We start from the raw sequence: 12698 nt of genomic DNA on the forward strand, positions 1-12698 counted from the left end.
ATAAGTAGGCAATTCGGATGGTATGAGTGACAGGGAAGCAAGCTTTGAGTAAACCACCTTGAAACAAGCAAGCAAAAAAAAAAAATCCCAATCTTAAGACCACAAAACACCCCACATTAAAAGTGACACAGTCAGTCCTTCCCTGCTGGAAGCCCAAATCACCCACTCAAACAGAACATTAGTTAGTAAGAAGATAACCAGAGTGGGCACAAAACAGTTTGTTACTGAGCCTAGTTGATAGAACTACATTGCTTGGAGGCAAGACACACTGCTATGTACATGTGGCACACATAGTGATCCTCAGCATTTTGAGACTGGAGATATTGAAATGGATTAAAAGCAACTCATAAGTCTCAAGTCTATCCAGTTGTGAATCCCAGGCTATTCCACACTACTACTCTCCTGGTCCAGAAAAAAAAAAAAATGGAACACTATGTTACAAAAGACCAACAAGGCACTAAAATTCAACAATGTTCTGTCACAGACAGCTTTGGCTCTATAACAAAAGCAAAACCACAAGATAGTACTATATAAATAAGCTTAAATAAACTAATCTGATACTAATTAATTTCTCTATCATAAGAGCTAACTGGGAAATGGTCTATTCTCTCCATCTTTGCCTAAATAAACATGCAAAACTGAATGCAAAAAGGTACAGGACACCAACAGCCAGACAACAGTGGCTAACACACCCAAAGCACAGCAGAGGACAGTGCCCTCAAGCTTTAGCTTGTTCTTGTATCTCTTTTAACGTGGCCCTGATTCTCAAAGGATACAGCCTAAAAACACATATTCACACCTCAGATGCTACCAAGAAAACAGTCTTAGCAAACCTCCATGGAACAAAAACTAAAAGACAAAGAACAAGCCATAATGGCCAAGAGGATGCAGAACAGCTGGACAGTTAGGAAATATCATAGCAGTAAAATAAATACAGAAGGGAACAAGTTACAACAGGAGCTTCTGGATGAAAACAAAAACCCAAACACAGTCTAAACCTGAAGCAAGCTTTAAAAAAAAAAAAAAACAAAAACCCAAAAACCCCCACCAAACCACCAGCCAGCACAACCAAAAAGTATACTGGAAAGTATACTAGCAAGAATGAGCAGATCTACCAAAATAACGAAGACAACCATTTCTGGGACAACACATGACCTTCTGGTCATCACATGCTGGAGGCGGAACCTCACAACTATCTGGACACAAAGATAGGAACAGTGACAGAACAAGAGGATCTAGACTAAAACAATTATCAGACTCATGGTCCACACGTGGGAGTTTCAAGGGTCAGGAATAAAATAATTAAGCTAACAATAGCCTGTAAATCCATTAAGAACACATTTTTAAAAGTTTGAAATAGAAGTGAATTATCTAAAGCAAAGAAGGGCAATCTAGAAAATGCTAGACTTGAAAACATAGCACCTCTGCTTGACCCCAGTGAGAGAACAGATTAAGACGCTCAGAAAATAATATGAAGAAATTTCAAAGTTTCCAATACAAGCATAGAGGCAAGTGCATTATCGAGTGTCAGATGGCAACTGAAGAGTTCCAAGAAGTACTTTGATTGTATCCTACTCACACAAAAAAAAGCCAAGAACTATGGGAGAAGATGAAAATGGATCAGAAAGTAAAGATAAGAGACCAGTCACAGAGCGTGGAAAGGTCTACCTACAAAGTCAACAGGATCTGGAGTGAATTCCTGTTAGAAAATGAAGAAGGATTATGTAAGAAGTAAAACAACAGAAGAGAGGCCAACAGTTTTCCAAGTGGTGGGTTTTTGGGGGGATTGTTTGGGGTTTTTTTTTAAAAAAAAAAGTCAATACACTTGGGAAGATAAAAATTCTAAGCACCCTTAAATTTTACAAGTTACTAATCTATCTGTAATAACTAAAGATTGAGAATTTACTAAGTACAATTGGTTCCCTACATTTCATAAGATGGTCACAAAGGTGGCTGTGATTCTAGGTGAAAGGCACAGATAGCAGCTAAGAAAAATGTTTTTCTCTGAAAGCTTGCCATTTTAAGCCCAGGAAGCTATTGTTAATGACCCCACAGTACTGCAGGCTCTCACAGAGACTCATTTGCACACAAAGGTGACAACAGAAGTCCTGGATGCCAAGTATTTATCCCCAATGCCCCAAAATGGGTTTCTGTGGAACATGCAGACTTTGGTCTAAGTCACCTGCCCCCTCCACTGCCATCTCTCACAGTATGTGACTTCTGCTCCCTTGGAAATGGAGGCCCCAACACCTTGCTCTGAAGGGATAAACATTATTTCTTCTTTGAAGTTCATGACTCCGAACCTTCCAAAATGTTCTGGGCTACTCAGTGGGTTACCACTGAAACTGCTCTCAGCTTGCTCTTTGTAGGCACAACAGACACTGGAGGGGAAGGTGCCCAGCTCCTGCAGCTTCCCTTTGATCACCACTGCAATGTTTCTGACAGGGATAAACACATTCAGTTACATTTCATCAACAAAATCTATATAGGAGTAAACTATAGCAAAGAAAAACTTCATCTAACCATGCAACAGTTCAGGGATTTGAGAAAGTAATTTCACAAGTTTGAGGATGAGACTGCATGGTATGACTGCTAAATTAGTCCTCCTGCTTAAGCACAATTTGAGTCTCTCAGGGTAACTCCTGTCTGAGCTAAAATACCTCTTCTAGAAAAATCCACCATCACGGTTTCACAGTGGCCAGCAACAGCAATCCAGCAGACCACAGATAAACTGTTCCAACGATCAATAACCCTTACAGGCAGAAGAAACTTGCATTTCATTTGCAGCATGAGTATCTGGCTTCATCATCTGGGCATTGGTTTGTGCTCATCTCCATCTGCCGCCTGTAGAGTTCCTTCTTCAATTTCCCTTTCTCATATCCCACAGAAGCTTTTAAGTGTTAAAATCAACTTCTAGAAGTCTATCAGTGAGAATTAACTTCTAAGTCTTCTAGCACAAAAGTTATTCACCAATTCTTCCACGACTCACTTGGCTCCTTCTGAAACCTCTCATTAGTCTACTTTTCAAATTTGCTGACAACCTCACAGGACATGATGATTCCACACACAGTTTTATCAGCGTGCCAGTTATGAAAAAAGTCTTCTGATGCACACTCAGCACTTCCCTACTGAACCAGTGAGCTTATTTGGTTGGTTTTGTCTCACAGCTGCTACAGGAGCTCACATTCAGGAGACTGAACCAGGACTGGAATCACATTCCCACAGATCCCAGCATGTATTTCAGGCTCATGTTCTTCATCCCCACATATATGACTTCATGTTTCACAACACTGATGCACATTGCACCTCGTCTGCCAATTTAAGACGGCCGTTTCACGTCTTGCCATGCAACGTTTCAAAAACCCACACAAATGGCAAGTGAGGAGAAATCTGGAGACTAGCAGCATGTAGAGAACAAAGTTAGATTAATCTAGTACAGAAACTATGAGGCCATATGGTTGGTAAGTAGAAAAACTGCTAAGCTGAAGAGCTTGAAAAAATACTGTAAGAGGCTTTCAAGTGGATGGAAGACAGATAGGAAGAGTATTTCAGTTCAGTTGAGGCTACTTTCAAAGCATACAGTAAAATTAGTCCTCCTCCTTTAAATTACCAATATTAAATTAAAAAATACAACATTAAAAATACTGTGACAAAGTTTTTGTCAAAACAGGAAAAGCTAGAACTTATAACTGGCAAAGCAGAGGCCATAATGGATTTTCATTTAGAAAATTCTTACATGTGAAAGCCTCCTCAACTTATCTTACATACTCAATGCTACTCTGAAAGCATGGCATCTGCTGCAAGCTCAAGCACTTGAAAAATCACGTAATAAAGATCTGCCCACAAAATATTTAGCCAGTTGATTTCAGAGGACCCCTTCAGCATCAGCACACAAGGAAATGGGGGAAGGAGATCAATTTTAAATATGAAAGGGCATTTCATTATGGTAATATGTATCTACAAAATACACATCAATCACTGAGGTCTTAAAACCGTGCAGTAATTTCTGGCATGTAATATCACTGAATGTTGTATCAGGTTGAACAGACACCTAAATCAAGACAGAGTAGTTGATAAAAGCCATAGGTGTTACAAAATGGGTGAACTAAGCAACAACTCCTCAACATTTTTACTGAGGAGTGTACCAGGGCGGGGGAAGTCCACCAAGTATACAGTGCCATCAGTAAATAGAAGAGCGGGAAGACAAAACAGCAAGAAAATTTTAGCAGCAACCAAAGAACCAAAAGGTATTTTCCTGCTGCATATGGCAAAGGGAGGCAGGCAGCTACCAGGCACATGCGAAATACAACTTCACTCCTGTCTTCAAATGCAATACCTGATGGAAACCCGCTCTTTTTATAGATGACACAACTTCTTGTTCTTTTGTGCTAAGAAAATGATACCCAGGATAAAAAAAAAAAAGTGTGTGCTAGGACTGAGCTGGAACTCTGCTAGCTCAGGATTTTATTTTGGGAGTCTTGCAAGTAACAATTAAAGAGGACTAAGTTCCAGAGTCACTGATATCATCTCCCTTCAGAAACAAAGTATGCCTCCAATTCTGAAATTCTTAGAATAAGTATAATCCATTCCCTCTTCTGAAACCTTGTCTAGTAGTTTGAAACTGCTTTTACTACAACAAGAAAGTATTTTGTTCCTTAGGGACCAGCAAACTAACAACAGTGGCCAGGCATACTCTGAATATACCACCCAGGGCTGCTGTGGAGTTCAAGAGCATTTTTTCAGTAGAATGTCAGCCAGCTTGATGGCTGGGAAAACACACAGAAGGCTGCCAAACATGTGGAAAAGCAGTTTCCCCTAGTAGGAGCCAGTGCTTCTGACAAGCAGCAAGTGGTGAGGAAAAATCCTTACTATAGGGAACCCACCCACCCCACAGGCCACCTCGCATACACATAGTCTGCAAGTAGTGAATGACATGAACTCCCAGCTTTCCAAGGCGTCTTTTGGCACATAGGCAGCAACACAGATGCTCACCATTCCTCTACTGACAGCAGAGAGCTCTACACCCCATTTGGTTCATGCCATCAAAACTCTAAATACGGAAAAACTTTCTCGTGAGCTTTTAGTATTACAGTGATGCGGCCCAAAGAAAGATCTCCAAAGATAAAAGTTCCCCATGGTCTTGGCTAATCAGTATTTTCTCCATCTGAGAAACAGAATACTGGAGCAAAATGTTTGCCTGAGATAGGATTAAAATTTGGAGTTACTCAGCTCTCTTCCAAACCACACCTCAGCACAAAACATTCACAGTTCCTGATGACAATAGATGCAGCTAGAAGTACTCGAATTCTTCAGAACTTCAAAATGTACGTTTATTTACAAAGCACAACAGCTTGTCAACTCTGGGCCTTCCCTGTGGCCACTCTTCTCTCCTTCTTCCTCTCTCACCAGTTCTGTTTGGTTCAGTTGCTCACAATCACCCACAGATTTTATACATATAAACAGTCCCTACAAGTTTGTACTATAGTCATTTATCTGGAGTCTTAAACATGTAATACTGATTTAATGCAGTATGTATATGCAGAAACACGCCCATGGAAAGACAAACCACGTCCCAACCTGGAAACAAGATTTGAATCCTACACTCCAGGTTAGTGAGTCTTTTACCAGCTCACAGAAACAGTTAAAATGACAGCAATGTTTCATTGCAGTACAGGCATCTAATATTTCCAGAAAAAAGAAAAACAAAAACCAACAAACAAACCAATTTAAAAGATCAACTCAGAACACACTAAGTCACAGAGTATGCTTTCACTTGAGGTTTGTCTGCTGAGATATCTGGCAAATGAAAGAACATGGTTAAAAAAGCAGCTAAATTCTAAAATTATACAGAAAAGCTTTATTTATTATTTTATTTATTGAATTGCTGCTCTCCAAAGGAAAAAAAAAAATCCATGCTGCTTCAAGATTAACTTATGTAAAAGACTCAACCTGAGATTAGCAAGAAATCTTTGCACTGTGCTTTACTGGATTTCAACTTCACAGGGAACTGGAAGTTAGGCAGTGTACTCAAAAATAAATGAAATACAAAACTAGCCTTAAGAAAAGAATGTCTTGAAAAAATTAAGGACTCTCAATAAAACATGAGAACTAGCTGGAGAATATTGAAAACATCAAATTAAATTACAAGCTACAGAGTATTAAGTATTTATGCATTTATGTGAAGATATGCTAAAAGAGGGAAAGAAACCAAGTAAACTTCACAACTGATTATGACTGATGTGAAAGGAAAGTACAGAGCAATTATAAATGCATTAATATGGAGCAATGCCAATAATTCAAGAAATAGAAGTTAAATTTAGCTTACACGCTAAGAACATATTAAGTAACAAAAAAAGCTTCATTACTTTTTAAAATATAAATCCTTTAAAAACAGGCAAAAAGCTTTGTGAAATAACCCTTGAAAGTGCAGCAGAAAGAAAACTTAACATATACAAATGATCCAGTCTAGACTGCCACCAGCGCACTCACATTTGACAGGGAGCAATGACATGCAACAGAGGAAGCACCAAAATGTAAAGTCCCCTCGGACCATCAATATATATTCAACATAAATATCTAGACTCAGCTGTCTCAGGAAGAGTCTGAACTGCAGGCTGCTGGATGACAGCAGCATACCACAGCAGATGCATTGCTAAATATGCCCTCTTCTTGCAAGGAACTTTTTTCCCCTCCTCCTACGTGCATCTGCTACTGCCCACACTAAGAGGCAGGCTACTGGACACACCTGGTCCAGATCCAGTACAGCCTTCCTCTTTTTCAATAGTCTGAGTACGATTCATATGCAGTTTTTGGAGTTATCAAGGCAACTGCTGTACAATATTAGTAGCTTAAAGACATTTATGACATAGAAAACATCACTGACCCTAACAGGAAAATACTTACTGCTCATCATCATCTTCTGTTACATGTCTATGGAAGAGTGAGTTCTCAACTTTTTCCTCCTTCCATTTCAAACACAGAAAGAAGTTTAAAGTCCAGTCTTTCTACCCAGCTTGCCTTACACAACACAGCCATCTCTGGCATAGGAAGCCATAATGTTAATCCAGCAGGACTCATTATAACCCAAAGACGTTAAGCATACTGCTTTCCTGAGAAAGAGCCTTTGCCTTGGCCATTTAAAAAGGTCCTTATCATTTGATCAGCAGCTTGTGTGCTGATCAGCACATAGCAACATCACTCTCAAAGAGGAGAGGCAGTCCAGCTTTTTCTTCCCCTCTTTGTCTTCCCAAACAGTGTTTTTGAACAGTTATGCCTTTAACCTACGAGACTAAACAAGGGCACAGGAGCCAGAGTGGAACTTTCTAAATCAACGCACCCAATTGTATAAGGAAAACATTACATGGAATATACACGCTAAGTTTCTTAACTAACAGAGATAACAGCAAAGGAAATAGTTAGCTAAGACAAAGTACAAAGGAACAGATAATCCTAGAGGTATGACTTACTACAATTCTTTCAGCCACCATTATCAGCATCAAGTAAAAAAATTTCACGAGTTCTACATTATAGCAAGCAAGTCTTTATTTCTACGTCATTAGAAAATAATCTGCATACTGGTAATCATTTTCATTCAAATGTCACTAGAGGTTAATTAAAAGTCTTTACCTATCAGACTAGCCACTGAAAAAAAGAAAAGACTGAGGCTGGGGAATGCCAGAGGGCTCCTTTTTAGCTTTGCTTCACATGGAAGCAAGAGGTTATGATCTGGTCTTGCACAGCTGCCTCTCTAATGCTACCAATGAGTACTCAATTATGTACATGATATGAATGTTTAGATGCTTTTCACATTGTACTCTTAGAGATAAAAGTTCATTATAATCCTATGAACATTCTCCTGATCCATTTACCCAGTGTTCTATCTCAGAAGTGCAGAATTGTTTCAAAACAGGTTTCACTGACCTACTTGATCCACTCTTCAAGTTTAACACTAGTAACATATTGATCTCAAATCAGATCACTTGGCAGCAAGCTCTACAACTGTACTGTACAGAAAAATATTTTCTTTATCAATATCGAGTCTGATGGCCTACTCAGGGGAAAGCGAGTAGGCCAGACTAGTAAAACCACAGGATTTTACTTTCTGTAGTATGACTGACTGGATAAGAGCAGTTCTTTATCATTGCAAGCAGCTTCCATTCTACACCATACACTCTATACATACAATATTTCATCAACCCCCCTGTATCGTACTCATCTCTTCTCTAAATTAGATATTAGAGAGATAATATCTGTGTAATATTTACAGGCTCTAATTGTCTTAGGCAGTGGGGAGGTTGTTAAGCTATTTCTATACCCTGTTTAAGGACGAACTACCAGAACTCTGAGTATTCACTACTGGCACTTCACTTTCACTTTGGAAAAATACTCCAAGATTCTTTTTGTTCTACAATAGTAGAAGATAGATTTCACCACCACCACCACCGTGCAGTCTGCAAAGGTAGCTTTTTAAGTAGACTAGCTCAACGTAAATAGCACTTTTGTCTCCTAAGCACTGTAGAAACCTAACCTATTTAATCCTTACACAACCTATCTGAAATGGGCTTTAAAACAGAAGACTGTTGCTACAACAAGAAACCAGCAGCAGAACCACTGAAGAATATTTATATTCAAGATTTTATCTCTTCCTTCAGTATACCCAAAACAAAGAAATCGACAATAGCCAATAATAATTAGGCTTTCACAGAACACGTGGTCACTAAAAACAAGTGAACAAGCTTGACCAAATATCAGAACCCATTAGAACATGCTTGCTTGCTTGCTTACTTTGCAAGGAAACGCTGTCCAGGCCACGTGCCATCCTCATTTTTCACTTCTATTAGAACAACCTGAAAGAGAGTTTGGGTAATAAAGAAAGGTAACTGCCAATCTGCTACACATTTTGCAAAATCATTAACAAATCACATTTTCAATATTTGCTCAAAGTACATAAAAGTGAAAAAATTACATATCAGAGAAAGCTGTACATGACAATCTAAAAAATAAAAATAAAAAATTATGCTGCTTACCTGACCCTGATAAAGCCCTGCATCTTGCACAGTGCTATCCAGCTTGCTGAGCTGCTCGTAAGTGTTACTCATATACCTGTTCCATAACCTAGTTTCCTTCTCAGCTGGGATATTAAATAGTTTCCTCATTTCTTTCTCGATGGTAGCTGTTCAAGAGGAAGAAAAAAACCCAAAACACCAAAACGCCTAAAACATGAGTGCTTTTGAAAAAACTGACAAGTCAGACATTCAGCAAGGAGGTACACCATTGATCCTTCAAGATCCTTTTGAGTAGAAAATATATCATGAAGTTACAATTGCTCATATAACTTGTCTAATATTTAGTCCGAAAGAATGAAAAACTTCTGGTTTCAATCATGCATTTCAAACCAATAATGTTCAGAACACATTGAGACGTTTCTGTCCAAAGGCCAACTTCTATGAAACAGTTATCATTTTGAAAACATAAGTTCAAGAAGGAAGTGTTTTCAGTTACTGTTGTCAGGCCATACAGCAAATAAAAACAAAAACAAACAAAAAAAAGCATCTTTATGGATACATACATGGCAGCTGAAATTCAGCATTTTTACACAGGAAAATACAGCAATGATACAGAGAGCAAGAGTGAGCATGAGTGAGGGGCCAAGTTTCAGGAAGAAGTGTAGAAAGAGCCATTAACAAGATGTTATGAACATGAGCTAGTAAGCAATGTGCTCCTCAAAGCTCTTAACCACAGCTTCCTGCGTTGCACACAGAATCACTGCAGCTGGAAGAACTCAGGAGGTTCCTAGTCCAACCACTCAAAGCGGGGTCAACACTGAATTCGGACCAAGCTGATCAGGGCTTATCCAGTCAGGTGTTCAAAACTTGCAAGGAAGAAGATTCCCCCGCCCCTATGAGACCTGTTCAAATGTCTAGCTGTCCTGGTGCAGAAAATAGTTTCATTATACTCAGCTGGAATCTGTCCTGTTTCAATTTATGACTATTGTCTGTTGTTTTCTTTCTTGTGACTCCATAATAGCCTGACTGTGATCTCAATAACCTCCTCACAGGTGCTATGAGGTCTCCCCAAAGCTTTCTCTTATCCAGGCTATGTGCAGCTCCCTCAGCCTCTTCTCACACATCACATGCTCCAAACGTGACTGTTCCGTTGGTACCCACTAGACTTGCTCCAGTTTTTGTTCTGGAGGGCACAAAATAGCTCTTGAGGTAGCATCAGAGTACAGCTTCATGTATCAGAGAACTACTTACCAACAGTATCTGCTTTGCTGAAGTGGCAGCTAATCACATTGTCAGGATCACTGTTCTCACACAGCTTCAGCTCAAGAAGGTAAACTTCAACCTTATAGTGCTTCACAAACAGACCATATTCCACTACCTGCAAACAGAAGGCAGGTGCGATAAACAAAATAACACAAAGTTAAAATACTGAGCAGTCCTCTGCAAAGTATATTTGTCTAAATATTTTAAGTCTTTAGGAGTCTTGCAAGTCAAGCCATAAACTGAACACTGACTCGCTCTCAAGTCCAGATTCAGTCACATTCTCTGTCAGCGCATTTGGAGGTTTTGTTTTTAAGACGTAAGAAATCCCAGCACTTTCCTTTCAAGTTCCCAAGGCCTATCATCAGAGCTGAACTGATATTGTCAGACAGTCATCCATGAAAAATATTTGATCACAGAATATTCTAGAAAAAAAAATTATATTTTGCCTCTAGTCTTTGGCTAAGTTTTACGTAAAAAAAAAAAAAGATACAAGCCTGGAACACTGGAGCAAAATCCTTTCTATTAGATGACAGTAAGACAAAGCATTATTTATTTTTCTGCATGGTACACAAAGTCTGTCTCATTACTGTCTCCTTGCAAAAACAAATATGTCAGAACTCTTTTTGATGACATTGCTTTATTTCAGAGTCGTTTTCAAATCAATTTCACATTCGAGAGGATACTCCAATAGGTACACTAACCATCCCACTAGCTTTCTGCTTATTTTTAGAAAGGTACTCTGTAAGAGTAGGCACTACTCTTCACCTACAGATCATAAAAACACATTATGCCAGAAAGAAAAGCACATTTCAGAGGCCAGTTATGAGATGACTGCGATGTAACTGGAGTGAAAAAAAAAAACCCCCACGCACTAAATGTGCCTCAATTCTCTCCACAGTTCTTTGCAGCTCCAAAGTCTATGAAATTGAGATCATATTTCATTGAACCAGCAAGTGTAATTTTTTGAAAGTAACAGTGTTTAAGAGGCATTTGGACAATACCCTTAATAACTTGCTTTAATTTTTGGTCAGCCCTGAAGTGGTCAGGCACTTGGACTAGATGATCGCTGTAGGTCCCTTCCAACTGAAATATTCTAGTCCATTCTATTGGCATGACATCAGACTTGCTATGACCTACATCTGTATCATTTTACAGAAAAAAAACTTTACACAGCTTTGGAAAGAAATGAAGAAATAACACTAAGATTTATTGTGAGAATTTGGCTGAATTATGCTTCCTTCTTCTGAACTTTTATAGGGTTGTATTAGATATGCAAGGTGCTTTAAAGGTAAATAATTAACAAACACATTTGGAAAGATCTTCAGTATTTTGCTGTTACAACAGAAAGAGAAAGTAAAACACCCTGTTTAAACAGCTTAACAGGCAAATTAGACTTTTTTTTTTTTTTAAAGAATGCAAAGGAGCAAATTCTCAAGTTCTCCATTTCTTTCCCAGAAGGATTTTCATTGAATTGAACTTCCCGTTCTCCAGGATTCTATAGTTAGAAACAAATAAGAACTGTATTCAGAAATGGAAGAACTCTTTCCAAGAAGTTTCTGATCAGATCACTGTGCCCATTAGGACAGCTGAATGGCAAGAAGAGTCTCTAATTGCCTGCAGATATTTTTTAAACAGCGTCTGATCAGCTAGCTTGTTCTCTGTCAAAGTAAAACTCAGGTCATCCTGTTGGACAGCAACTCCATACATTCAACCGCACACTGTTCTATACTCTGCACATTAATACACTTTGCAGTGGGACTCTATAGAAGACTGCCCAAAAATACAGTTTAATATTATCAAAAGAAACCTAAACCACAGTAAGTCTAATCAAATCCTCCTGTATGTGTCTCTGATCATCAGGCACACAGGGATGGAAGAAATACCAGCTCGTAAAATTACAAAGATGCCTGAAAATTACTTCCCAAATCGTACTTTTATGGATATTTTGATGTATGAATTACAGTTGATTCAGCTTTAGGAAAAGGATTAAAGCATTCAAGGACCACAAGTTTAAGTGTTTTACTTCCAATGCTGTCTGGAGAATACTGTAACCAGATACTGACCATGTTCTACTTAGGTGCAGTGCTGCAGCTTGTATGTCCCACTGATCTTTCACTTTATAGTTTTTGTAAGAGGCTTTAACATCCCAGGAACCTACTATTCTGCTATATTTCATCATTTTTTTAAATATAAAAATCCACTTCAGCTATCAGGTTAACAATAAACAGAGACAGAAACTCTCATAGCAAATCAAAAGTTTAAAAATTTACTTTTAACTGGACCACAATAACTTGGCATCTTATGTCTGTAAAACAGCACTAGGTCTGAGCTCTAGTCCTCAAGAACTACAGTGTTGAATAGTAGCATCTGGTACCCCAAGAAAAGGGGGCTCATACAGTTAAGGCTGTCACCCAAGTGTTTCCCAATAGC

At 38.7% G+C, this 12698-nt stretch overlaps 1 protein-coding gene across 11 annotated transcripts in view; it reads right to left on the reverse strand.

The window, feature by feature from the left end:
- Positions 1-12698, reverse strand: part of USP4 (ubiquitin specific peptidase 4) — a 42441-nt gene that overhangs the window by 27674 nt on the left and 2069 nt on the right. For all 11 annotated transcript variants that reach the window (XR_008578771.1, XR_008578772.1, XM_054837876.1 and 8 more), the window contains exons 4-6: positions 10257-10383; positions 9027-9172; positions 8785-8846 (exon numbers count right to left, since the gene is read on the reverse strand). Coding sequence is in view for 9 of the 11 variants with exons in the window: in XM_054837876.1 (XP_054693851.1) it covers positions 8785-8846; positions 9027-9172; positions 10257-10383 (335 nt within the window). In the remaining 2 variants the exon portion in view is untranslated. The remainder of the gene's footprint in view (positions 1-8784; positions 8847-9026; positions 9173-10256; positions 10384-12698) is intronic.

Source organism: Grus americana, chromosome 11 (genome assembly GCF_028858705.1).
Source record: "Grus americana isolate bGruAme1 chromosome 11, bGruAme1.mat, whole genome shotgun sequence".
NCBI lineage: Eukaryota > Metazoa > Chordata > Aves > Gruiformes > Gruidae > Grus > Grus americana.